This window comes from Tribolium madens, unplaced genomic scaffold (assembly GCF_015345945.1).
Source record: "Tribolium madens isolate multiple individuals breed KSU strain unplaced genomic scaffold, Tmad_KSU_1.1 Scaffold_20;HRSCAF=117;Tcas5.2_LG4, whole genome shotgun sequence".
Lineage (NCBI taxonomy): Eukaryota > Metazoa > Arthropoda > Insecta > Coleoptera > Tenebrionidae > Tribolium > Tribolium madens.
In genome coordinates, this window is record NW_025400985.1 from 4,488,051 (window position 1) to 4,515,418 (window position 27,368).

The 27,368-nt window shown below is 35.5% G+C and overlaps 4 protein-coding genes and 1 pseudogene across 10 annotated transcripts; 3 read left to right on the forward strand and 2 right to left on the reverse strand.

Annotated features, from left to right (window-relative positions):
• The first annotated feature begins 5,803 nt into the window (after positions 1–5,803).
• On the forward strand, positions 5,804–6,661 carry LOC123005533. The gene is made up of 2 exons (XM_044399327.1): positions 5,804–6,229; positions 6,283–6,661. Exons 1-2 carry the CDS (start codon positions 6,008–6,010, stop codon positions 6,601–6,603), a joined length of 543 nt encoding a protein of 180 aa, XP_044255262.1. The 5' UTR covers positions 5,804–6,007; the 3' UTR covers positions 6,604–6,661.
• Positions 6,662–9,575: 2,914 nt separating this feature from the next.
• LOC123005617 (probable DNA-directed RNA polymerases I and III subunit RPAC2) lies at positions 9,576–10,125 on the forward strand. Its single transcript, XM_044399453.1, has 3 exons — positions 9,576–9,690; positions 9,739–9,839; positions 9,891–10,125. Exons 1-3 carry the CDS (start codon positions 9,676–9,678, stop codon positions 10,090–10,092), a joined length of 318 nt encoding a protein of 105 aa, XP_044255388.1. The 5' UTR covers positions 9,576–9,675; the 3' UTR covers positions 10,093–10,125.
• On the forward strand, positions 10,077–11,394 carry LOC123005616 (testis-specific serine/threonine-protein kinase 1-like). Its single transcript, XM_044399452.1, has one exon. The coding sequence runs from the start codon at positions 10,157–10,159 to the stop codon at positions 11,243–11,245; it is 1,089 nt and encodes a 362-aa protein (XP_044255387.1). The 5' UTR covers positions 10,077–10,156; the 3' UTR covers positions 11,246–11,394.
• Positions 11,395–11,410: 16 nt separating this feature from the next.
• On the reverse strand, positions 11,411–27,359 carry LOC123005614 (liprin-beta-1). Of its 7 annotated transcripts, XM_044399449.1 has the most exons (10): positions 27,253–27,359; positions 26,984–27,117; positions 26,547–26,710; positions 14,559–14,942; positions 14,428–14,508; positions 14,174–14,366; positions 13,779–14,001; positions 12,447–13,254; positions 12,265–12,396; positions 11,411–11,926 (listed from the first exon to the last, which is right to left on the reverse strand). In XM_044399449.1, the coding sequence occupies exons 2-10, from the start codon at positions 27,090–27,092 to the stop codon at positions 11,810–11,812; spliced, it is 2,211 nt and encodes a 736-aa protein (XP_044255384.1). In that variant the 5' UTR covers positions 27,093–27,117; positions 27,253–27,359; the 3' UTR covers positions 11,411–11,809. The 7 variants fall into 7 exon arrangements, with proteins under 7 accessions (XP_044255384.1, XP_044255385.1, XP_044255379.1 ...); XM_044399450.1 differs by lacking the exons at positions 26,984–27,117; positions 27,253–27,359 and adding an exon at positions 26,763–26,916; XM_044399444.1 differs by lacking the exons at positions 26,547–26,710; positions 26,984–27,117; positions 27,253–27,359 and adding exons at positions 16,803–17,368; positions 19,276–19,675 and having other exon boundaries at positions 14,234–14,366.
• Positions 19,762–20,631, reverse strand: LOC123005618 (annotated as a pseudogene).
• Positions 27,360–27,368: the final 9 nt, after the last annotated feature.

Sequence of the window (27,368 nt, forward strand, 5' to 3'; positions counted from 1 at the left end):
AAAAAGGAAAATTACAAATTTCCATTTTCTTCCAATAATTCAAAAACTAAAAATGACACATTAAATTTTCGTTCAGATTATTGTTCAGCATAAAAATGCACAACTTTGCCCTAATTTAACTTTTACTAAATGAACCACTACTCATACAGTATGACATATACAAGGTGTTTCAGAACTCGCGCCCCAGAGAAAAATTTCAAGTAAGATAAAGATACCAGAAACATGAAAAAATGTTTAAAAAATTCTATTAGCAAAAAATTTTGACGGTTATTTTTTGACATTTGACATTTTTTACGTCTATTTAAGATCTTGAATAAAGTCGCGGTCAATTCATAGTTGTGTAAATCCGACTTTAAACATACAATTGTTTTTTAGGGACATATCTATAAAAAATGACAATACTGAAAAAGCCTGTCACAACTTTTGACACTATTTAGTTACTTCTGCGACCAACTTTGACAAAACCCACACATTAGAAGTGGCAGGCAAAGTGCTGCCCACTTTGAGATAAATTAAATGGCCACTATATGAATTGACAGCGACTTTATGGTTTTTTTTTTTTATAATTATTTTGTAAAAGTCCAAAAATTTTAACATTAAACATAGTTACAATTTAGGATACAGCTTCCTTGTTTTCTCTTCTAATAGCCTGTAGCAAAATAAACTTGGAAAATGATTTTTCCGACAGAAATAAATAGTCAAAGTGCGAAATTTAAACTCCCATAATTTCGAAATTTTTATAGATAGAATTTTTTTTAACATTTTTTTCATGTTCCTGCTGGTATCTTACCCTACGTGGCATTTTTTTCTGGGGCGCGAGTTTTGAAACAACCTCTCATTCTTAAAAGAGTCAAAAGAGCCGTTGCTTAAAAATGTAATAATTTATCTATCGTTAGTCGAACAAAAGCCATAAGTATTTTTGTTTTAAATTCAATATATTAATTTTTATCTATTAATAGCAAACACTAACACAGAGACAACAAAATGTGTTCCTCATCAAAATCATCCATTAGATAAACTATTAAAACCAAGTCGTTTCTTCCAATAAATTAGAAATAACGACACGAAAGTGAAACTTATTTATGCAAATTCATTCATGTTTTGGCAAATGCTTAACGAAAGTCTCTTCATTATCATTATTCATTATCGAATCAGATTCGTTTTTGGCTCTCAGCTTCCGCAACAGACCATCGACTTTTCTGCCGCACCCATTTATTAGTTTGTTTACTTCACTCATATGAACTTGATACTTAATATGTCTTAAGTAAGTGCAAAAACCGCCATGGTCATTACCACAAGCTTAATTCCTGTGTAACGCAATAATAAAACACCTGAATATTTAACATGCCTTCAATTTAATAGTGATGAAACAAAGTGCATTGGAATCACTAAGAAAGGGAGGAGGCAGATCCGGACCTGCTCTAGAAAGCCCCTAGTGTGACAGCAAAAGTGGCAAAGACAAGCTGAAAGAATTTTTTATTAATGAATCAATCGATGACTCCGTTGTGAAACGATTTTGTTAAGAAAGAATTGAAAGCGTGAAGGTCGATGAGGGCTTTTAGGCAAATAAATGCGCGTTGTAACTATATTATAATCATTTTTATAGGTTTCCGGTATGTACCAAAATTGAGTTTAGTTAATTGTTTCTTTATTTGCCTTGGAATTGAGGTAGTTGTCGACAATGGGAGTTCTTGAGTGGTGTACGTTCACTTTGATGTAAAAAAATTATTATAGTTTAATTAGTTTGAATGTTTTTAGTAGGCCAACATGCGAACATGATTTTGAAGTGTTGCTAATAAAACAAACAGAATTTTTAAAAGCGTCCAGCTATCAAAAATTCACGAGATGAATGATCAAAAAAGTACCCACTTGTAAAAAGTAGGTGCTTTCTAAATCAGAAAAGTTCATTCAGCTTCCTTTGCTTTAACACCGGAAACTGTCGATCAAATGATGGTAAGTGCGCCTAGGTAAAAAAAAGTGTGAAATTCAAAATTACCAGTTAACGATGTAATTATTTGTTGATGTGAAAATTACTAAATTGTATCGTTTTTAAAAATGTGTAATAAATCTTATAAGTAGCTAATACAAACGGATGGACTGACTAACATAACTGGTGAAAACGCCTAAAATGTTGTATAGTAGTAAAATAATTTCAAATAATACTTAAAATTCTTAAAACTTTAAATAGAAAAAAACATATCAAATTGAAAAAGTGCATTTCTGGTTAAAAAATTGTTTTAAAACTTTACTGTAACTGTTAAATAGGTAAAAAACATATTTATGAATTTGATTGCTTGACTTTGCATAATTATGTAAGTTTAAAATAATCAAAGCATACTTGCGAGCATATTCGCATAAAGAATTATCTTTTTGTTATGTAGACTACCAGTCTTTCAGAGCAGTATTGTTAGTCACCTAAATAACATAGTAAAAATTGTAATATGTAATAATAATTGACCATTCTATTTTAACTACACTCAGTTATTGTGTAGTGGTAATTAAATTAAATCATATTTTGGAAACAACTAAATTACACATTCGAATTTTGTAACAAGTTTTAAAAAATCCACAAATTTACTTTTTTTGTAAATTGCGGCAAAACTGTATCTAAACATATTAGGTATGTAAAATGTTCAAGAAATCAATGGGCGTCGAGAAAACTGCAAAATTTATGACAATTATTTAACGGGTGAGAATTATATCTTTTTTCTATGTGATAAAAAATTAAATTTGCTTTCCAACGGTACCAAACACAAAGGACTAGCGTCAATAATCGTCCAAAATTTCGTCAAAAATCGAAAAAATTAATAACTTCAAAATTAAACTATTTGCACTCTTAGGGTTCATGAGAAAAGTACCAAAACGTTGTAAAAATGCAAGAAATAAAATTTTCAAAAATTTTGTGTCTGTATGAATATATTTAATTAAGACATCAAGACGTGGCATACTGGTGTGCACGTGTGCTAATACGTATATAAGAGAGAGAGAGAAAGCAAATATAAGAACGCAAAGCATAATAAGAAAGAGAAAGAGCATAATAACAAATAAGTGCGTTACTTTTCTTAAATGACTTATTTGTAATAACTCAATAGCACAACACTACTAAAGACTTTTTTTCAAGTCTTAATTTTTTTTTAAAGTCTTAAATCAAGAGAAAAATTAACTTTTGTTTTCATTGAATCATGATTTGCTTGTCTTAGGTGAAGCAAAAAATGTTTTTCCTTTGCAGTTTTGCCGTAAAATCAAAGATTTTTTTTCCTCTTGTAAACTTCATCCGAGTATACGAGTACATGATATAAACTGCTCCACAAAGTCGCATTATTTTTACAACAAACAAATTTTATTCTTCTAAGCATTGAAGAAACCAGCAAAAACAAAAAAGTAAAAATATATCTGCCTTTATCTCACGTTTAATTGATTATTATTATTTTTTATATAATTTATTAATTTAATTAATTATTGTAATTATTGCACATTTCCATAACTTTTGTAGAGCAGTATATTTATTTCAATCCAAATACAAGACAAAGGTAATGAAAAATTCCGAAAAACTGTTGAAATAGTTTTTCATTCACTAAAATCAATACAAATAATTGTATCATCAGTTCAGTGACAAAAAAGTGGGACAAGTAGATTACTTTCAACAGTTAAAAGTTGATGACTATTGGCAATTAGTAGAGATAAATAAAATATTTAAAAATTAATTTTTGCAGAAATACGAAGATTAAAAACCAACGTTAGCACCGAATTTGTCACCTTTGTTTAAGTCCCCACTTCCCACCAGATTCCGTTATCTTAATGTAAATCAATCTCAGTCAAGGTAAATTAAAAATTGAAATTTCTGTTTTAATCCTAGTCATAAATCACAGAATAGTAAAGTAGTTATTGCTTGATTATTGGGAGAAAATGCTCAACAAAATTTGTTGTTTTAATTATGTTTGATTAAGACCAATGTAAATTTAAAAAAAAAGTAGGTATTAACTATTTATACAATAACTTACTATTGTCAGTGTTTTTAAATTTTTTACTATTACGTTTCCACAATAGTTCTTCTAAATTTCTATTTCTTTGTTTTTTTATTATTTTTTTTTCGAAAATACAGCTTTGTTGAGCATGAGAACATAATTTACCACGAGGCTAAGCGGCGGCTGAAATGGTTGCAATAACAACAATTACGGACACAAGAGCGGCAAGTGTACGAGCAAAAATCACGCAGAAATTAACACTACGAGTAGCAGCAAAAGGGGCGGCTAAAGAGGCGGCAAAGGGGCGGCGGTAAAGGGAGTAACCAATGGAATTCCAATCAAACCACCGCGCCGGTTGCAACATTGGCGCCGGCGACGGAGACGGCGAGAACAGTGGCATAGTGAGACATAAACAGGTCCGTGTTCAACCAAACCAAAACCAAAAACAAGTTGTGGCCTATTAAAAAATATAGCACTTATAATGATTATTTTTTAAACAGTGTTCTAAGCCAATCGTAACAAGCAAAAGTTTCAAATCGACCAATAGCATCAAAATTACAATGTTAATTTGCTAGTAGCAAATCTATACAGGACGGGGTGTCCGAAAAAAAACGTTTTTTGAATTTTTTGACAGATACGAATTTATTAGCGAATTTTCTTCAATAAAATGTCTTGTGTTATTTTTGAACGACTCACTAATCTAAATAAATATTACACTTTTTTAGTATCTTTAAAATAATGTAAATAGTTATACTTAATAATGTAATAGTGTGTATCAGTATACCTAACTTTATTTTTTTGCTCCGTGCGTAAGACCGTTCCAATAGTTGTAAGTACTTAATAAAATATAAAATAATAATGAAAATAATAATGGTGGATCTTACTGGGCCCTCTAAAAACCCCTACTCTGATGGCTGATTTTATAATATGATTGGTTAAAATTTTCTGAGGAAAAATAGTCAATGATATCAAATAATAATGTGCGCATAATGATGACTAGAATTCAAAAAGATGAAGTTTATTCACATACCAATAGCTAGTGAAGAAATTATCCGAGTCGTAGATGAAAATTGTTGTAAACTTGTAAAGCATCAAAGCTCATAGGTATAGTAAGAAGTGGCCTCGTAGTCGCCACCAAAATTTTTAAAACTTCTTGTTGAAAAAAATTTCAGGTTATCATAAATATTTGATTACCTACTGCTATTTCACATCGGTAATTATGCATTTATTTAAAATTATGCATTTATAAAGAATATTTCAAAAAAAATATTATGTAGGTAGTCTCTAATTTAAAGTACAAACCTTTTTATTTGAATTGAAACAAAAAAATAACACACAAAACTTTAAAAAAATTACTTATACAGTGATGGACAGTGAATTTCGTCCACCAAATTTCCATGACAGATTAAAAGTGTAAATTAGTCTTTAGGTTTTCCTAACCTTGTTTCAGAATTTTGATTAACGTTTGTCACGTTGACAAAATGCTTGCTGCTTCTTGCTACTTTTTACCTTTGTCCTGTGAAATGGTAGTCCTTGGTATGCCCAAAAGTATAGAGACACGTCTTTGAGACATATCCTTTTGTATCAGAGAGATAATTTTTATTTTATTAAACGCACTTACTGCTGGCATGTTCGAATTTGAAAAAATTTGACAATACGTATTTGAATGTCAGTTATCATGAGAATAAAGCACAAACTACAGTGAATTTTTGTGAATTCACAGAAATTGGGTGGACGAAATTCACTGTCCATCACTGTACATACATGTAAGAAACGTGTCTAAATGTTTAATTATCTACTGATACAATTCTTTAATTTATTATTCAATTATAAAATTAAACTACGATTTTGAGGAATAAATTAAAAATTAATATAAAAGCAACAACTAAATCTTCCAGAACTTGAATAATTACCTATAAAAAAATATTAGGCAAAAAAACTATTAAGATTATGTAATTAGTTTTTTTAAAGGTTTTGACTGATGCAAGTTAAAACAAAGTTTCTTATTAGACGTGGTCTCCCCATTTTGCTCATAGAAAAGCATGCAATTTTTTAAAATATTTCATAAGCTTCCTTATAACCGATCAATTTATGACATTTTAAAGGTAGGCCTGAATTTTCATTCAACAAAACAGGTTTTTTTTGCACATTTATTGGTGGAGGACACATTTTTACTATATAAACTCGCATTCAGTTTTAGTTCGATATCACATTTCGTAACTACAGTTTACAAAACAACCCCAAACATCACCATGAACGCTTTGGTAATTATTATAATAAAAATACATATTTTTTTATGTAATTTATTGATTTGCAGATCGTTTTTATTTCTCTCGCCATCGCTGGTGCTAACGCTGGAGGTCTCATCGGAGCCCCTTTAGCCACCCCTTTAGCTACTAGTGTAATCTCAGCCCGCGCTATTGCATCAGCTCCTTTGATCGGTGCTCCAACTCTCGCTGCCGCTCCTTTGGGTGCAGGTTTAATCGGAACTCGCTCATTGATCGGAGCTCCCTTGGGTGCTGGCATAATTAGTGCCCCACTTGCCGCCCCCTTAGGTGGTGGTTTGATCGGTGCTCGGACCATTATTGGTGCCCCCGCGATTTCCACCCTCTCAGCTGCTCCTTTGACCGCATGGTAAAAATCTACTCTTATACTTTGTGTGTCCAATATTGATGAATTTGTAAATAAAATTATTTATTGAACAACTTGTTTTAATTTAACTAAACTCAGTTTTACATGTTGCTCTTTTTACTTTTCCAAAATAATATACAGTTGCGCCAGAACTCGCGCCCCAGAGAAAAATTTCAAGTAAGATGGAACATGGAACAAATCAACAAATGTTAAAAAAATTCTTTCTGTAAAAAAAAATTTCACATTTATTTTTTGACATTTGACATTTTTTTTAATTTCTATTTAATGATACTGTATGATCTTGTATGTTTTTTTTATAATTATTTAGTAAAGGTAAAAAACTTGAAAAATTATTTTTCCAACAGAAATAAATAGAGTTAAAGTGCAAAATTTAAACTCTTATAACTTCGAAATTTTTATAGATAGAATTTTTTAACATTTTTTCCACCCTCTTTTTATCATACCTTATACCTATGGCATTTTTCTTTGGTGCGCGAGTTCTGGAGCACCTGTAGATAAGTAGAGTCTATTTTTTAATGGGAATCACAAAGGCAAAATTTTAATGAAAAATTTCGTAATGATTTGGACACAGCTTATTTCCATAGCCACAAATTTTGTTTACTTTTTTATTTTATCCCTAGAAATTTTATTAAAAAATTATATGGTTATAATCGAATACCTGAGGACAAACATCACTACCTAATGTCTAAAGACAGAAATCTGTGCTAATCATTTTGATAGAAACACACCGTAAGTAATGTTGAGGACAAAAATGAGCTTTTTGCTACAACAACTTTACTGAAAAGGGCGTATAAACAGAAAAAAGTTATTTTGCAAAAAGTACAAGCAGGTAGAGCTTATTCCATATCTGGTGGCGAACTGACGGTGACAGAAAAGTCACTTGGAATTCGCCCACTTGGTTAAGATAAAAAAAATACTTGGGCGTACTTTTATTCTCTAAAAATTGTGAAGACAAGGATTGTTATGAATATCATTTGTGAAAATTCTTTTCATGCGTTAACAATTTAATAATTTGTTCATCATTCTTCATCTTATGTACGACTACCTACTTATTATATTTTTTTAAGAAATAACAATGGTTTTAAAATACTATTTCATACGACACCAATGAACAATATTTTTTTTAATAGTAAACATACAGGGTTATTCATAAATATGAAGCAATATTTGAACCTCAAAAATGACCTATAAAATGATGTTAATTTAAATAATAACTCGTGTCCTATCTGTATTGATAAGAATTTTACAGCCCTCGGAATGTGGGTATGGAAAATTGATTTTTTTGTAATAACTTTGGAACTATTTGACCAAATATTATAAAATTTGGAACATTTCCTCGTGATAACATACCTTTTGAACTGGTAATCACGAAAACCGGATACGTTCACTCAATTTCCGGTTCCAGCAGTTGCAGGTCACATTTTCTGTGTTTTTCCATTTTTTTGCTCTCTTAACACCAATTTTTTATTGCCCAAATCGATAGAGTAATCAATTATGATTAAAAAACGCATAACCTTTAATACCCCTAAAATGGACCGTTTCAAAGATATTTTAATTTAAACTGAGGACTGCACATCGCTGAAACCAAAAAGTAGGGATTTTGAATGGACACGGTAACAAATGACCATGGTCTCACTAATCGCTGTCAGGCATCTGTCAACTTTGAGATTGGACGATTATTAGACAATTAATCGAAAATATTTAATAAAAGAGTTTACCTCAGATTCCAAACATATCTTAGAATAAATCCAAAGGGATCTCGTAGCATTTCATTCATAAAAAATTCACAAAAATTTATCGTCAAAGTTAACAGATGCCTGGCAGGGATTTATGTGACCATGGTCATTGGGTGTCGTGGATACCACTTATTCAAAATCCCTATTTTTTTGATTTCAGCGTTGTGCAGTCCTCAGTTTAAATTAAAATATCTTTGAAACGGTCCATTTTGGGGGTATTAAAGGTTATGCGTTTTTTATTCGAAATTGATTACTCTATCGATTTGGACAATAAAAAATTGGTGTTAAGAGAGCAAAAAAATGGAAAAACACAGAAAATGTGAACTGCACCTGCTGTAACCGGAAATTCGTGATTCGTGATTACCAGTTCAAAGGGTATGTTGTCACAAGAAAATGTTCCAAATTTTATAATATTTGGTCAAATAGTTCCAAAGTTATTACAAAAAAATCAAATTTCCATACCCACATTCCGAGGGCTGTAAAATTCTTATCAGTAGAGATAGGACACGAGTTATTATTTAAATTAACATCATTTTATAGGTCATTTTTGAGGTTCAAATATTGCTTCATATTTATGAATAACCCTGTATGTTTAGTGTCAAAATTCAGTCATTTTTGACAACGTCAGTTCGCCACGATATTTGAAACAAGCTTCTATCATAAAGATTGGCTATAAATTTTGTGTAATTTATTGAAATAAGCTCGAAGTTGATGCATGTTCTAAATTCTTCTTCACCTTAAGTTTCAAAATTGTTATTTTTCAAGTCGTTCCTCAAAAACGATGCAAACAGACACTAATTTATTTGCGTTCTTTCTCATTTATGTTTATTTTGTATTCTCGTCAATTACTTGGTAAACATTACAAAATGTTTCGCAAACCTCTGTTACAAATTGCGTGTACCTACAACTTAACGGTGCTCTTTTTATGACTTCCTGCTTTCAAACTTCGCGTCTCTAAATTTCCAAAAACTGTTAGCGTTACCAAATTTGTCACTATTTTTGTTTTCAAATTAATTCAAAAATAGGGCTTGCCAATACTGCCAACCTCCTTTATTAAAATAACCATAAATGAATTTGCTAGTGGTACAATTACGTAAAGACTGTTTGATATTTCTATTAAAGAAAACCGTCTTTAAATTTTACCACATTTTTGAAACTTTTTGCGTGTCAATCATATTGTTTTTACTTTTTAATTGATAGAAGTCCATAAAAACTTGCATAAAAACCCCATTTTCATACAGGTTGGCAAGATTGCCGCCTATTTGACATGTTATGATGGCGATGTGGTAACCTCTAATTTTACCTAACCTATAATTGAAAAAATGCCTATTACTCAGGTAATTTGCAATTTTTTCCGTCACCCTTTCAAATTCGCATTATTTCAGCTACTGGGATCCAAAGACACAAACGAATCATGCCGAACGTTTATTCTGCAAGGCGAAGGTCACACTTTAGGCAACGCTCTTAGATGTGTCATTTCTGGCTAGTAATACGCCCCAAACTTACCCCAAATCCCTTATTTACATAGTTTTTCCAGTCCTGATGTGGAATTTTGCGCTTACACAGTCACTCACCCCATGGAATGTTCAATGCATCTCCGCATTCAGATGCGCTCAGGCCGTGCTGTGGATGCCCTCAAACGGGGATTGGAAGATCTGGCAGCCCTTTCCGACCACATTCTTGACGAGTTTTCGCGTGAGAAACAAAATTTTGACAGTAAAGATGAATTGTCAACGTAACATTTTTGAATAAACGTCAGTTTTTTTATAAAATGTTTGTCTAAATTCCCGTCCCAATGTACATATGGCGAAACCACCGGAACATACTGCTTCCGAAGAACTCACTCTTTCATCCCGAGGCTACCGACTGTTTAAAGTCCTAGGTGAAGGCTCATATGCTAAGGTGTATCTAGCAGAGTACAAGGGCACCTCTGGTGACGAGAAAAACAAGCCCAGGCAGTTGGCATGTAAAATAGTCGATACGACGAAAGCTCCCCGAGACTTTGTCAAGAAGTTCCTACCCCGCGAGTTGGATATTTTGGTTAAAATTAATCATCCGCATTTGATACACGTCCATAGCATTTTTCAGAGGAAGTCGAAATATTTCATCTTTATGAGGTATGCCGAAAATGGAGATTTGCTTGAGTTTATTTTGAAAAAAGGCTCGATTTCGGAAGCACAATCTCGAGTTTGGTTGAGACAGCTAGCCCTAGCTGTGCAATACTTGCACGATATGGAGATAGCACACAGGGATTTAAAATGCGAAAATGCCTTAATTACCAGTAATTACAATCTAAAAGTGTCTGATTTTGGGTTCGCGAGATACGTCACCGATGCCTATGGCAAAAAACTGACCAGCGACACTTATTGCGGGTCTTTGAGTTACGCAGCCCCCGAAATCCTGAAAGGCTCACCATATCACCCCAAAATCGCCGACATTTGGTCCCTGGGCGTCGTTCTATACATCATGTTAAACAAAGCTATGCCTTTCGACGACACTAATATTAAAAGACTCCATGAACAACAAATGAACAGACAATGGAAATTCCGGTCAAAAGTCGTCGATGTTATTAGTTCGGAAGTAAAGCGTCTTATGAGTCACCTCCTAGAACCCGACACGTCCAAGCGATGGAAAATCGAGCAAATTTTGGCCTCGGATTGGTTCGCTATGGACCCGCGATTGGCCCAATTGAACCCAGCTGAACAAGCCGCGATGGTACATGCCCAAGAAGAGCGCAAAAAATACATGGACAATCTGAGAAAAAAATCTGGACCGAAAACAGTTAAAGGCGACGGTTCCAAGGAAGTTTCAGTCTTGAAGAAGGAAGTCGAGACGCAAGAAACGAACAAGTTAGCCAGCATGAGTCTCCCTAGCATGATCGCTGACGATTGAAAAAATAAATAGTTCGAGATATTTGCAAGTTTTTATGTGATAATAAATATTGAAATTGAGTTTTGTGCATTCGAAAACCAAAAGTTGAAGATTTACAACTTTTTCCTAGAAACAAAATGTTTGATATAAAAGAGGAGTTAGTAGATGACATTGAAAATACAAAGATAAGTACGAAATGTTTACAAGTTTTAATGCGATAATAAAAATACTCAGTTACATAAAATACAATGGGAGTGATGTGTGTGATGATGACGATACAAAAACATGTCAACAATTTCATAACCTATACTTAATACGAATTGTTTTGGTCAGTTTGTTAAATACGTCTAAAATCTATCTCTACTCAATTGGTAACAACGATATTTAAATACTGTTAATACAAAAAAATAGAAATTCCACGAAAACAGAAAAAATAATCGGTTTGGCACATTTGACACGATTATTATAATTTCGCTGCCGATAAAACAAACACAACAGGAATCTCATGCACTTTCCTAAGGCAAATTGTTTGGGTGGGGAAGACATATTTGATAAATACTTTCTTATCAATACTAAAAAAACTTATTAAACATGTCTTTGTGGTACTGGTGAATTAGCAATCGATGCCGGCGAAGACCGTACCAGTTTCTGTTCAACGTGATGAGAGACATCCTCGACCCTTAGGCTTTCCGTCTTCATCATCTAGGCCCCAAAAAACATTTTTAGTAACATTGTTATCTTATGAAACTAATTTAAGAAATGCAGCAGCCACGACTTACTAAGAAGCGAGAAACTCAACTATTCTTGCATCTAATCTACGTGAATCTAAAACTTTACCCACACACCTTTTACAGTTTCCTGTATTTTTATCAACAAACACTAATCAACAATGAATGATTAAAATCTCGGGAATCTAGCGATCCGGTTGCATGGAAAGAAAACCATTAAGTAAAGCATCACCTCGTGTTTTTTTAATTTATTAATCATGTTAGAAAGCTGACGCTAGGCAAAAACGCTGTTAGAAAAGTTAGTACACTTACACCCATGTTAGGAGCAGAACCGTTCAGTTCACCTGACTGTTTATCGGAATTCAGGGGGCACACTAAGTCGCCGTAATCCGCTTCGCCTTTACTCTTTTTCCTCTTCAAAGAAAATTGCGATTTCTTTGCGACCTAAACAAATCCGATTATTTGTTTACTATGAAGTGACAACAATGACTCACTTTTAATTTTGACGAGGGCGTTAGCGGGATGTAACCCATAGTCGACTCGGCCTCCCTCTTTTCCTGGATTATTTCCTTGCCCAGCAATTCGTTGAAATGCGTTTTCAGATGACGCCTCAGTAGGGTTTTCCCCGGTGGAATTGAAAGCAGTGTTGCCAACAATTCGGCTGTAAACTTGGTCTCGTACACCATCAGCCCCCCGTGTACTCCCGCACCACGCAAATTTGGGGCATACTCAGCCAAATCGACAGCTTTGAGCCACTCCATGACTCGATGAGTCGTCCATAGAGATATTTGTTTGGGAGTTGGCTGTGGCGGATCTTCCGGTGACGATCTTCGTTGCAGACACCCCGGTTCGTAATTGTTCTCTCTCAAAACATGAATCCCTCTTTTGATACTCGCAACATGGAGCAAAGAGGTCACATGTAATAAAGCCAAATCGTCGATTGTCAATCGGTGTAACACTCGGCCGTCAACACGATTTATTAGAAAATTTTCTTTGTGTTGAGGCAAACCCGTGTCGTCTAACCACCGCAACACCCAGGCCATGTCCAATTGACCCGCTTTCGTTAAGTAAGGGTCACTTGAACCGTTCTCTTGGGTATCGATCAGGGCCAGTTGGAGTTTTTTCTTGTGGAGGGGATTTTTGATGTTCAGTTCTTTTTCGATGTCACTAATTGAAGCTTCCTGTAATTGCTGACCGGATTTCACCCAACGTTTCGCTTCGGGGATGTACTGATCGAGGCTGAGGTCTTGCAGCCAATCGCAAATGTTCTCGGTGTCCCACTCCGCGAAAGGCTTGTCCGGCCTGAAACAAAAATTGTATGTTTATCTAAAGCAATAGTTAATTAGTATATTACATAACGAGCACGGAAAGTGATAAATAACTCACAAGCGGGAAAGTTGAGCACGAGGCGTTAGCCGAGTGCAGGTAATACCGCGAGTGCGTTAGACACTTCCCTGCAAGTTTTGTACACTATTTTTCCTACGACCATAAATATTTTTTTTCTTACTAACATATTTTTTTTCATAACGATTTATTTTTTATAATGGATACAAAAATACGTCGAATAACGATTTATTTTTTATAATGGATACAAAAAAATGCGGTAAATGAAAAAATACAAAACATTCGAGTGTGAATTGTGCGTTAGATTTCTAACACACAGTGCGAAAACAAATCGCACAGGTTTTCGACCTCGTACGATATTGCCAATTTTCGCGTATATGTAATTGTGCGTTATGATCTAGTTTCGTATATGGTGGTAGGAAAATTAATTTACAGTGCAAAAAACAACCATTTTCATCCCTTGTCTGGTTTACTTGACTTACTTCACTGTCAGTTGCGGCTCGCTCCAGCCGAGTCGAGCGGCGGCCGTCGCCCGGACTCCTCCTCGTTGAAATTCGCCGATTCCGGGCAATTCTTCCAAATTTCCAGATCCGGATCGTTTCATTCGTCCGAAAATCTTTTTAATGCCTTTATTTCGGTTGAATTGCAACGTCGGCGATTGTGGGGACTCACCTGAACCACCCTCGATAATTTTTTCAGTTTCAGCTGTTACAAAAAAACACAAATAAACACATCAAAGTAACTAATTAAATAAAAACAGAGAGGAGAAGCTAAGCAGAACGTTTAAGTCGATAGCTCGAGTCATTAGTCGCAGCTGAAGCGCTAAAAACATCGAAAAAAAAAGCTTCGGTTAGTTGTTGACGACTAGAGCTATCACCTAGATTGGGCACGGAGAAGCCCTTGGCCCGCCCCCCAATGAGTGAAGAAAGTCCCCTACCGAACGCCACACCCTTTTTCGGATTCGCATTGGAATCGACCACCGAAATGCTGCTTCCATTACTGATAAATTGCTGACGAGGCAGACTGCCATAATGCAAATCGATCTGGCGTTTGTAGTTCGCAGGTGGAGTCTGGAAAACAGTTCGAAAATTTTATTATTCTACCACTAGGACGATTAGAGAACTTTCTTACTTTAGGAGCCGGAATTTCGTCCCTGCGAGGGCTGCTTCCAGTTAGGGTGACCGGACTCGGCGACGGCGACATCCTCAAAGCCTTTAAAAAAATAAGTAAAGAACAAAATTTGTCATAAACTTGTTGGTTACTTGATTGCTGGAATGGTGAACTGGAGTCGATGTTTGAGCCATCCGAGGCCCCAGCGGTGGCTTTTTGATGTCTCCATTGTTATTAAATTGACTCCTCAATTCTAGATTTTCGCGCTCGAGGGCCGCCTGTTGCAGTTTGAGTTCGCTGACGATCGACATCATTTCAAGTTTTTGCGTCTCGAGCGATGATCGCGATAAGACTTCGCGTTGCAACTTCTCTTCAGTCTCGGACAAGTGTTGTTTCCTTTCCATCAACAGCTTTTCTAAATCAGCGATTTTATCAGTCTGGGCTTCGATCTGTTCGGTGAGGACCTGCACTTGTAGCTGGAGATTGTCCTTTTCATATTGTAATTTTCGGAATTTTTCGTCCTGTTGGTCGCTCGACTGAAAAATCCTATCGATTTAAATGCGCAAATATTTGGTTTGGAAGTTGAGGAAGACGATCGATAGGAATTTTAAATACGATCACGACAAATAAAAGCAAATTGTTTGGACTAGGGACGGTTTTAAAAAGGAATTCCGAGACGAATAAAGAAAAACTGTTCAAAAAAGAATCCATCAAAAAAATATGAACAATATCGAAGCCCGCCACATTTATTTCAAAAGAAAAAAGAGGATAATCAAATATAATAAAATTTATACATAAAACAAAACATTGTGAGTCATAAAAAAGAATTAAATAAAAAATTAATTATTTTCCCCATCACAAAAATGTGGGTCGAAAAGGATTGTTTAATATTGTATTACTACTGCATAAAAATGCTTCCAGCAGTGCTTGCATATTTCAATTATATCAATTTCTAACATTACTGCTATTTTTGTCATTCTTCGGCCGAAAATAGAGCGTCCAATTATACATCTGTCCCAAATCTAAAGTAGAAAAATGTTGACTTTAATCTTGTTGACATTATTTTTACTCATAATAAAGTTACGTTGATCCTGTCGTAGCAGGAAATTACACATATTTGAGTTATTATCGAATAAAACGTTTCCGAAATAATCGTGTTTTTCATTTCGTCGCTTTAAATAGAAATAATTAAGCAACATTCGTTCACTCACATAATAGAGATGCAAACTCTGTATTTTTATTAAATATGTGTTATGTAAATTCACATTAGTCAATTCTTCAATTTGCAACAGAAGAATATTCTTCCTGTATAATCAATATTACAAAAAATCATAAAAAGAAAAATTAGGGCGATTCTATTACAGCAGGAAACATGCTCCTGCACAACATTATTATCGTACAAAAACATTCCTGCAATAATCGTGCTTTTCATTTTACTATTTCATACAAGAGTTGTTCACCCCTCAAATGAAAATACAAATTCAGCTGTAATAAGCAGATAAAGAATAGCTGAATAAAGCCCCACTATTTTTTTCATTATTGCGCTAATTTTCATTTTTTCTTATATCTTTCGCAGCATTTTGATCTCTCGAAACATTAAAGTAAGTAAATAAAAACCTGCCCAAAAAGGCACTAATTATTATTTTACTTAAGCTGTTGTATCTTCCGAATCTCTTCTATAATATTAAATGAAAATTGTTTTTTAACTTTTCAGAGGAAAATATTGACATAATTTTTAGAATAAAAAGTTTAGGCAATCCTGCTCTAGCCGGACATTATTATCAGATCAAACGTTTGAGCTGTAATCATATTTTTTATTTCGTCGTTTTAAATGGCAATTAAACAACAGTCGTGCAATCCTAAAATGAAATCGCAGAAAAACAAGGACGGCGAAAATAAAAAAATATCTTCAACAATGCTACAAACCCGAACTTTTATCTTTTCAAAATATTACTGCAGATTTTATGATCCTCTTAAAGTAAAATGAATCTACTATTACATTATTGTTTTTTTCTTTGGGCATGAGCTTAAACCGTTAAAAATAGAGGTTTTATGTGGTACATGTTGTCCCTTTAACATTTTTTCGAAACATTTTGAAACAAATTGGCAATAAAAGGTTTCTTATGTCCTACTACGATACTGCAACATGTTTATCATTTGTGTTTTGTTTAAAATCAATTGCTAATAGTAACAGGTATGAAGATTTGTTAGTGAAAGTAGTCATGCTCATCGCGTGTAAAATATTTCTTTTGAAAACAAATCTCAATTTTCAAGAGATTTCCCTCCCATTTTTTCACTCACACAACACTCATGCACAAAAATAGACAAGAGATAGCTTCGAAAGAATTTATTATTGGCTACAAAAATCTGGTTAGTATCTACATCTCCTGGAATACCTTCTGGAACGGCGCCGGCGTCCAATGAAACCCCCTTTCCCCGTAAAAACAACACGGCGGTGCCACGTGATACCCACAACACCCCATCATCTCATGTCTACACCCGTACAAATCCGGATGACTCCCCCTGTCCATCAACATGGGACTGCTCCCGTACCTCTGGGGGTCCATCCTTTCATGTCTTCTGTGGAAATTCTCAAAGGCAAAATTTTCGCTACAACACCAGTTCTGACACGGAGCGAAGTCGTCAAGTCGAGGGGGACTCTTAGGTACATGAGTGGATCTCGACTTCTGATCCCTTTCCACCCTCTGATGTCGTCGCCGATCGAGACTCCCGGGGGCGGGTTTGTCTCTCCGTGGAGTTCTGGAGCGGCCGATGGGCGGCTTTGCCGCCACCTCCTCCATTTTCATTTCCTTGCGGATCCACTGGAAGTCGTCGTCGCAGCGCGTGGAACTCCTAGGGAGTGATGAGGAGGATGAGGAGGTGTCCGACGTCGAGTCATTTTGCCACGTGTTGGTGAGCTTTAACGTGGAATCGTCTTCAGGACTGGAGTCTTCGTCGAGACCTGTTTTTGACGGGAAAGCATCGTCGTAACTGGAGTTATTTGTGGAATGGCGTGCAGTTGGCAGACGGCCAACCAGTCAGGGGTACCAAAACAACGATTAATTGAAAATAACTGGAGCGAGATATAAAACGAAAAAAATCTTACGGTGGTTGTGAGTTTACTTTTAATTACTTTGAGAACTTTTCGAATCGATTGCTTCTAATTGAAATTAATAAGGCGGCGATCCACTTTGAACAAAATCTAGGTTTACAATTCTGTTGCCGGAAATTGCTTCGCAGAATTTATATTTAAAAGCTTCAAACTTTTGAGCTGTGTCGAGTGCTGATAATTTTTCTTGAACACGTGCTGCGAATGTTTGATAATTCTCTTTTGAGAGTAATCGAATTTAATTAAAGGAAAAATCAAATATGGCAAGTTGCCGACTACTAATTGGTGTTGGAAGTCAGATTTTTTCAGGATTAATCATCGGGTGCTATTTAACAGGTGTTTTAATGGCGATAATAGGCATTTTATTGCAGTAGGAATTTTTCTTTCAGAAAATTAAAAATCAGATGAAAAAATAAACACCCGATGCGATAATGACTTCAATCAGAAAAATCCATTTTTATTTTTTTGGATTGCTAGGAAAATTAACTGACATTGCTCACTGTGTGAATATTTTTTATAGTAGAGTAACTCAAAAATGTGGTTTCTAAAAAAATACATTTCTTCTAAAAAAATTATTTCGTGTTTTGCATTAATTAACTCTTCAAACATGTGTTTAATTTTAATTCAAATATGTTCATTCAACTATTAATTATTAATTTAAGCCAATAAACGATTTGCAACAAATTATTAGTTATTTATGGTGTAAGTCATGCAAGAAAAGATTTACCCCAAGAACCCGTAGGGCGAATAAGTAACTCACCAAAATTTAACGAATTTATCGAATTTTTTGTAATTTTTTTTTCAACAGATTTTGTAACAAGATATAATTATAGCGCGTTCACACATTAAAGACACTAGCTTCTGGGTCGCTCGTGCTTCAAATCTACAATTTTGTGAAAAAATTATTATCTTCCCACATTTGGTTTGTAAATCATTATTATGTATTTACGTACTTTATTTTTATACAAAAAATAGAATCAAAAATTTTATTTTAATAAATATATTTTTTATTAGGTATCGTTCCAAAAATAAAAATTTCTCCCAATTGCAAATTGTTTTATTATCGGGTACCGGTTTCGGCCAATTTGGCCTTCATCAGCCCTATGTCACGAATATTTCACATTAAAATAATTTCAAAACTTTATTTTTCAACATCAAATTACATACATAATTAAAAACAATTAAAAACGCCCTTAGTTGTTTACTCTTGCTGTCATTGTCTATTTTTTATTAGTCTTCTTTATGTTTTTTAACAGATAATTTTTATCATACTATTGTTTCCGGTATTTTATTGTACTCTTCATTTGATCATTTTTTCCTTCAGATTAAATCCTACTTTAATTAGCTATCTACAAAGCATAAAATTTTAATTTTTTTATAATACGAAACGTGTTCAGATTTGTGAAAACATAGGTCCATTAAAAAATACTCACACAGCCTTACAAATTACTTATTAATCTTCAACCACAATTTCCACATTTTTAACTAGCACTAATCCTTCGCAATTTGGATAAATGACCACTCGTAAAACCCCGAAATCTATTATGTATTATGATTATTACTCTCACTGCCATAACATTCACTCCTTCATTTTACGGCCTCATTTCCCGAATCCGTTCGATCCCGGAACAAATGTAAATATTTACTCTCCTTTGCACGTTTGAGAATCCCTGGTATGCGCCATCACATGGCCGGCATGTGGCCCAATAACTCCACACTCTTTCAATTACCCGTCTCATCATCACCGAAAATACACCAACCTTTGTAACTCAACGCACTCGACGTATTCCTGTCCTCCTCGGCGATGGTCTCCAGTCCTTCCAGTACGTGTTCTCCACTCGACTCGGAATCATCCTCGCTGGACGACTCCTCCTCCTGGCACTTCCTCTGCGCCACGACGATCCTCTCGACGTCTTCGGCCACGCTGTCGAAATCCTTCACAGCCGATTGAAAATTATCATCGGGTGTGCTAGCACAGAGGCTATTTTTGGCCGATTTCGGGGGGGCGCTCAACGCCTGCTGCTGCTTCTCGAGGACGGCGACGACGGCCGCCACGACGGTGCCGCCTGCCCGGCACAGCTCGCGCATCGACACCTCCTTATCGGCACTTGAGACACAAGATAAGAGCCACGTCCGCGACGAGAGACTGCTTTGCCTCGACTATAAACATGTGTGTTGGGGGGGCACGGCACGCCAATGACACCGAAATAAAACGCACCAAATTAGACTTAACTCAAGTTAAGTAACTAGTGGTCGGAGTTCACACACCCGAACGCAAATAGACCAACATTTGCATTTAATCGAAGTTCTATGTATAAGGGGCGGAGCCCCTCGCTCACCAAATTGGGGCAAAATCTGGACGCAGATGGGCATATAAGGCCGACTGGCTTATACACCAAATTAATCCGAACCAATTTGGTAAAGTCGTTGCAGGAAAATTTCAGATTTGATTATGTTTCGTTTGAGAATCGCGCAATAAAAGTTTCCGGAATTATGGTTCACTCCTTAAACTTGTTCGAAAGTTTGCCAATCTCGAACAAGTTGGACTTACTTTTATTAAATCAAAACTCAAATTGGTGGCTTTTTGCTGCTGCTTTATCAGAGACATACAACTGGAATTCAACAAATAACAACCAAAATAAATGCAAGAAATTGTATTTACTTAATTAAATAAAAAGTTAGAAAATCTACTGAAGCAGAAAACCCTTCTTACTAAGCCTATGTTGTCTAAAATAAATTGAGTTGTCCTTTGGCATTTATAAAAACGCTAAAATTTGTTTCATTTGTATTGTTATAAAAAAATCTCCCAAAAAATGCATTTTTGCCTCTCGAAATAGCCTAACCACTTTTGATTCGTAACAAAGTATCCAAAAACCGCGTCATAAACCCTTGAGCACATTCTATTTTAAGGAAATCTTTTATCGTCGAAATCCGATCTCCCGGAAACGAAATAACAATTCCATCACAGAGACTGCTGCCAAGTTACTCCACCAATTACGTTCAAAGTAACATCTTATTAAAAATTCATTTTATTTTGTTAATTCCACTTCTCTTTCACCATCAAACGTTAATTACCAATAGAGTTTAAAACGTTCCTAATTCAATTTACCCACGCGACTCCATTCTCATAAATTCTCTCAAAAAATAATTACGAGTAAAACGCTCCTTTCGTAATACATCACTCGGCATTAACCACAAAATCTAAATATAAACCCCAAAAGACACAACAAAGTTTCTCGTTCCCTCTTTTGTGTATATACACATATTGATCGCGAGGTCACTCCATGACGATTAACATGAATTCCGGCCGGAAATTCCAGACGCGACCAGAATTCCGGAACCGGATTAACTTTCTTCAACACGATACTGACAAGTACTTTGGTCCGGAGTGTCAAGGGTTGATCGAACGACCGCCAAATTTTAAAGCACACCCACATGACATAGCAATTAACACCCCACCAAAAATTCATAAACGAAACCATTTGAGGAATTTAATATAATATCACGCGATAAAAGGAAATGTACGGACGTGTTCGCAATACCGGAAAAGTTCCGGGTTTCAATTAATGAAATAATCCAAGAATCGCACTTTTATATCCGCTATAGTTTAGCGTAAATAAAATCACAAATTAAGTGGCTTGTTTTAAAAATTTTATATCGAAAGCCCTTAGAGACGGGCTATAAGTTTTTATTATCCAAAGTCATAAACGTCTGGCACGCCATTACAGTGAACGCCACTTGTTCATTAGAATAAATTTCGCGAGGAATTTCAGAAATTGGGTTTTAATAACGAAGTTGGGACAGGGCGAAATCGAGCGTTTGTTTGCACATACAGAAGAGGAATTATTGAAGAGTGTGGGTCAAGGATTGAGTAAACATGTGAAAAAATGATAAAACGAAAAATCGCTGAGGGTGCATGGAGATGAAGGAAAATTATGTTTAAATAGTATTTAGCCACAAAAACTTTATACAGGTGCGCCAAAACTCGCGCCCGAGAGAAAAATGTAAGGTAAGATAACCAGGGACATGGAAAAATTGTTAAAAAAATTCTATCTATAATAATTTCGAAGTAATGAGTTTAAATTTTGCACTTTCACTCTATTTATTTCTGTTGGAAAAATAATGTTATAAGTTTTTTGCAACAGGCTATTAGAAGAGGAAACAAGGAAGTTGTATCCTAAATCGTAACTCCATTTAATTTTATTTGTGTCTTTTATTGACAAAATTTTGTATGTCAAAAAATAAATGTCCAAATTTTTCTATGGGGCGTAAGTTCTGACACATCCTGTGTTTAAATAATTTTTTTTTTGATATCAAAAATTCCCAGTCCTACAACTTCCATTCCACATTAAAAGAAAATATTTTTATTACGAAACTGCCTCCACTCAAAGCTCCTCCACACATGAGCGATTTGAAAGTTAAATCGTCCTTTTGAATTCAACAAGCCTGCATTACCATTTCTGCACCTTCCTCCTTTGCCATCATCCTCGGTAGCGGTCGCGGCGGTTTCCCTCCACTAACGTGTGACACTCCCGTCGGCGGCGAAACTAAATCACCGCCGCCGGAATTCCGCACGAAACTCTGTCTTTCCGCGTAGAAATTCCGGTAATCCGGGTAGACATAATACGGTTTGGGATGCCACGTTAAAAGTTCCGGGGGTGGCGCCGACGGTTGAATTCTCGGCGGCACCGGAGGCGGCTCGCGTTCAATCACCACGTCCCAACCTTTGGGCACGGTGTGCTTCTCATCGTGGGGACGGCGACGTCGCACCGGAGGCGTCGGCGCCGGTTTGAGACGTAATAAGAAAGCGACTTCGTCGCCGCCTCCGGAGGATTCGTCCATAGCCGCGCCCGAAGCGTGACTAATTCCACATGTGGCGATTTTTACGATTCGAACACGTGTTGAGTGCTCGTCGGGACGCTGAGAGTGTCACACTGAGCTTGTCGCGAGGAGTATTCTCGAAATAGGTGGACGATTTCGGATTTTGAACGAACGAAAAATTCACGTGGAAAAGTTTTCCTCCAGGCGTAAACATAACGATGGGGATTTATGACGGGGAGCAAGGAGTCGATAAGGAAGGGCGAGAACGAGAATGTAATAAATTTTCACGTTGCCACTTTCGAGTCAAATAAAGTAGATTCAAATAAAATCACCCAAAAAATTTATAAAGGTTAGGCAACAACTATAGAGTATTTTTCTTAAAAAATCGAGAATAATTAAAATTCGAAAAATTAATGACTGCCAACAGCGCTTCCAGTGCTCGAGAATGATAAATATAACCGACAGTTTTCCCCTGCTTACAATTTTGACACTGACAAACGAATATCCGCGAGAATTTATCTCGACTAATTTTAGAAATAAAACAATTTTATTACGTCTAACAAAAAGTACACTTTAAAAGCTCGAAATCCGGCGACCGTCATATTAGAAAAAACTGAAAGTGTGTTGTGGTTTTCATTTCATTGCAATAAAAGTATACAGGATGAATATAAAGTACGGAACCAAGCCTTTTTTTAATCATTTACTACCAGAAAATAATAATTAATATGAATTAAAGTAATATAAAAAATGTTATCGTATTTTAAGAACGAAATTTTGTTTTGTTTTTGAGTTATGCAATTTTTTTCTTCAAAATTGCAATTTATATATTTTTTTGTTTTGATAAATATAAAGTAAATAGTTGTAATCCTTAGATCATAACCTTCATGAGAAAAATGGTTTTATAGTGGGTTACTATTTGAAAAAATTAAACATTTTGTAAAACTCAAAAACAAAAGAAAATTTCGCAAAATTTTATTCTTGATAAAACAACACATTTCGTAAAATAAATAGTTTAAGCAAGAAACGCTTAGTTCCATACTTTTTATTCACCTGGTATGTAAAATCAGCAATAAAAACATTAAGGGCCAGTTTCATAATCGAATTAAAGGGACTTTTTTATGGAATTATGGAATTAAAAGCTTATTTTTTTTTACATTTCATAGTGGTAATTAAAGTTCCATGCTTTTCAAACATAAATTATTTTTTATAAACATATAACGTAATTTACTTTATTTTCTGGTTCTAACCCACATTTCATTTTTTTAATAAAAGAGTTGTTAAAGCAAAGCCATTTATTTCCCCTTAATCTTCCAGAGTTGACAGGTCAGAAACCCCAAAATAAAACATCCATAAGAGAACAAGAGCTTTACTTCGACATGAAAAAATCACATTTCAAACCCCAAAAATAGAAAATTTCTAAACACTTTTCCCCGTTTTTTATTTTTACCGGATTTTCAATTTGTAGCACGAGTGCACTACAACATTTCTCACTGTCATTTAATGTCAATTCGACGTTTCCTTTCCAATTTATTTTTAAACAACGTAGTACATTCTTGTTGTCTGTACACCAGCCAGCAGAATTTTAATCTAAAAATTTTTTCTCGCAACAAAATGTATCGATCGTTCTTAATGAGTCGCAAGAATCATCTGCGACTATAAATCACCCCCACAATTCGAAATTATTCATACCCCTTTCTAATTGTTCGTTTTGAATAAAATCCCTCATATTTCCTCGGGTGTTTTGTGCTGTACACCGGTTTTAAGCCTCGTAAACCACTCGCTCACGAGCTTTCGACAAGATTATGATCCCGGCGAGCATTCTCTTCCGATTTAAAAATTTGCCGTTTAAATAAACAACCAGCTTTATCTCGAAAAATCAATATCTCCCTGTGGACTTACCGGACTTTCTTAAAGGATCAAATTTGAATCAAAACAGTTCCTCTGGGAGAGTGATGGCCGCTCTCTCGCCGATAAGAGACCGCGTTTGTTTCCGGAATCCGGTGAATAAGTCACGGGATATGTCAGACACGACTCCGGAATAGAAGAGCGCCGCCTATCAATATTGGAATGGTTGTGGCTTTCCGGGCGGCGAGTTTAAACTAATCCAGTCGATCGGATCACGTGTTTAGATGAGTTATTTCGTTTACGGTTGCCCTTTCATGCCTGCGTTTATGTTTGAGGGGCGGAACGTTCGCGAATACGAATTTATGATGCGGGTTTACTCCGAAACGTAATTTATCGAGTTGTTCATTTAGCGAAAGCAACTTTACGTCGTTTTGTTTATGATTTACTGTAAATGAAGTTGAAAACGATACGAGGTAAGAAAATTGAAAACTGTTACGACAAAAGATTTTTTCAATAGGAAAATAATAGCGAGAGGAGAAATAATTGTGGTCATTTTCGGGAAATTGGGTATCAAATATTAATACGGCGGGTAGCAAGAGTGATTGATATTGATTCTGGCACTCAGAAATTAGAACTATTATATGTCTGACGGTGTTACGCTCATTTCCAAACAGAGTAGAGGAAGAGCGAAATTAAAAAATAAGTAAATAAATTAAAAAACATATTATTTTAAATTTCTCTTATAGATTAAAATTTTTTCAACCCGACTTTGTTGATATAGGATTCAAATAAGAAAACTCCTGAAAGATTTTTGCATCAGAGTGCTATAAAAACTCATGTATAATTCACGAATCGTCGTCTTTTTTTGCAAGTGGTGTTTATAGTGTGCTGTACTTTTAAACTTAAAACTCGACAGCAGTTTATTTGTCTTTTCCATTGAACATGTTAGCAACGGGTAAGTGACAAGTTTTGTTATAAAATTTCCTCCGTTCACTGTTGGCTAACTTGCGTATCATTTCCAACCATCAAATTACATTCTACGACAATAGCCGTCTATTTACTTCCCCGTCTCTCTTTTACCGCATTTATAAAGTCCTTGTCCGACGTCTTAGACGCCTAATTGCCCTATACATTCCCGGTGAGCAACAATTCACAAAGCACTCTCAAGCGACACACAGACCGATTTTTTTTAAACGAATATACTCGAGATGACCTATTATCGTAGTAGTATACCAGCCCCGTGGGGTTGCATTTATACCGCCACACGACTTTCCACTTTAGCTCCGAGAGCGGCGGTGGCGGCGGGAAAAAAAAAACACCGTTTTCGTTTGGATGAGTGTCAAAGTGTTCACACGCAGTGAGGTCAATCAGGCGAAAAACACATCAACAACACCTTTGTCATCACATAAGGGTAGCGACGGACATAAAATGACCACCAAACGAAAGAAATTTTTTTTTCATCAATTTTTCTGTTGTATCTAGTATCCATGGTTGTTTGTTGAGATTATTTTATACGTTAGAAAAAATAGCATCACAAACGTCAATGCATTTTGTTTGACTGTGGAAATCAAGTGATAAAAAAAATCATTTCTATCGTGACACGATTTATAAAAAGGAAAGTGGTTATAAATGATTTTCATCTAGCCAGCTGTGAATTTTCCATGCAAAATGAATAATGCCGCTTTACGAAAATAGGGGTACCTACTTGTTTTAACTCAAAATTAAAAAATCGCCGTTTACTAAGCGTCCACTTCGAAAATAGACTTCAATTATAAACTTGTTTTCTTCCAAAGTATACATTATTATCAATTATTATTGAGAATTAGTTGAAACAATAAAAGTTTAATTAACAACAATTTATTATTACAGAACTACAAAAAAAGTATAGCGGCACAAATAAAGTTACATACAAAAAAATTCCAAAGCTGGCTATATGAAAATCGTTTTATAAAAAATTGAATCAATAACAAACATTGTTGTTAGTTTCCATTAAAATATTTATTTTTTAAAAATATAAAACGTAAAAAGTAGTAAATTGCATTCGCTTTTGTATTTGGAATGTCTCCAGTCAGCAAATGTTTGACAATAAAAGAAGGGTATTATCTATACATACAAGCAAACACAAAGCCAGACAGTCATGATTTCGAAATAACAATAAACTTTTCAACCAAATCATTCGTTATTTGAGAAGAATATGCCTCCGAATTACCAGAGTGCGGCAAAAATGCAGTCTTTTTATGACGACTTAATAAGGGTGTCTCTTTTATTGTACTATGAACTTATCTCTATGAATAAATTAAGAAAAGTCTCGAAATAAACAATAAGAGGAATAGCAAATTTTAATTAAAAGAAATAAAATCCTTACCTGAAGCCAGTGGAGGAGGACTTTAGCGACGTTGGGGTCTGGAGGTGGCGGTGCGGGGACGTTTTGTATGGCCGTGACGAGCGAGTTAGCGGCTTCCCGTACCCCCGGCGGTGACGCCGCGAACCCATAATCAGGCGAATGGGTCGTAAGTGAGCTAGTGTTGCCTGCAAATAACAAAAAATCTTAAATGGGACACGAACAATCCCCGACACCTACTGGTCAGTTGGCCCGAGTGGCACATATTGAGCCACCACCAGCGCGTCATCCGGCCTGGTTCAGACGGACGCCGGGGGTGCCCCCATCCCGGAACAAGGCTCGCGAAACAACACACCTGTTGAAGAGCGACGGCAGCCGACTAACGACACAGACTCCGGTACGCCGGAGATCCGGAGTCGAGTGTGCGCGCCGGAACACCGGAGTTTTGTAAACAGACTCACCTGATATGATACCATCCATTTGCATAAGGGCTTGTTCGAGGAGTTTGCTAGCTTCAGTCTGGGGGGTCAAACCAGGAACGTCGTCGTTTAGTTGCTCAACTTTACCCATTTTCACTAATTAGTTTAATTGATACCTAATGGAAAAGTTTCACTTTGAGGTTAGGGACAACATTTGGGGTAAAATAACGCCAAAATTTAATTGCAAATAAAGGAGAATAAAGGTTTATATCAATTAACGCTAATTTACTTGAAAAGAAATAAACACTCACTGTTTACAGCGTTTATAAACTCAACATTTGGCTTTGTTTATGTCGTTGACAGAAAAGTTACGTCACTGCAGGGGGCGCCATCATACACAAAGATCATTCACAACAGACTCAGTCGG

Bases quoted from the DNA above. Each gene is read 5' to 3' on its own strand.
- LOC123005533 (XM_044399327.1), top strand. From the start codon at position 6,008: ATGCAATTTTTTAAAATATTTCATAAGCTTCCTTATAACCGATCAATT. The intron at 6,230-6,282 runs GTAATTATTATA...ATTGATTTGCAG, and splicing joins ACATCACCATGAACGCTTTG to ATCGTTTTTATTTCTCTCGC.
- LOC123005617 (XM_044399453.1), top strand. The intron at 9,840-9,890 runs GTAATACGCCCC...TAGTTTTTCCAG, and splicing joins AGATGTGTCATTTCTGGCTA to TCCTGATGTGGAATTTTGCG.
- LOC123005616 (XM_044399452.1), top strand. From the start codon at position 10,157: ATGGCGAAACCACCGGAACATACTGCTTCCGAAGAACTCACTCTTTCA.
- LOC123005614 (XM_044399443.1), bottom strand. From the start codon at position 19,603: ATGCGCGAGCTGTGCCGGGCAGGCGGCACCGTCGTGGCGGCCGTCGTC. The intron at 14,943-16,802 runs GTATTCCAGGAG...AGGATTTTTCAG, and splicing joins CGCCGGCGCCGTTCCAGAAG to TCGAGCGACCAACAGGACGA. The intron at 14,002-14,173 runs GTGATAGCTCTA...TTTTTGTAACAG, and splicing joins CTTCTCCGTGCCCAATCTAG to CTGAAACTGAAAAAATTATC.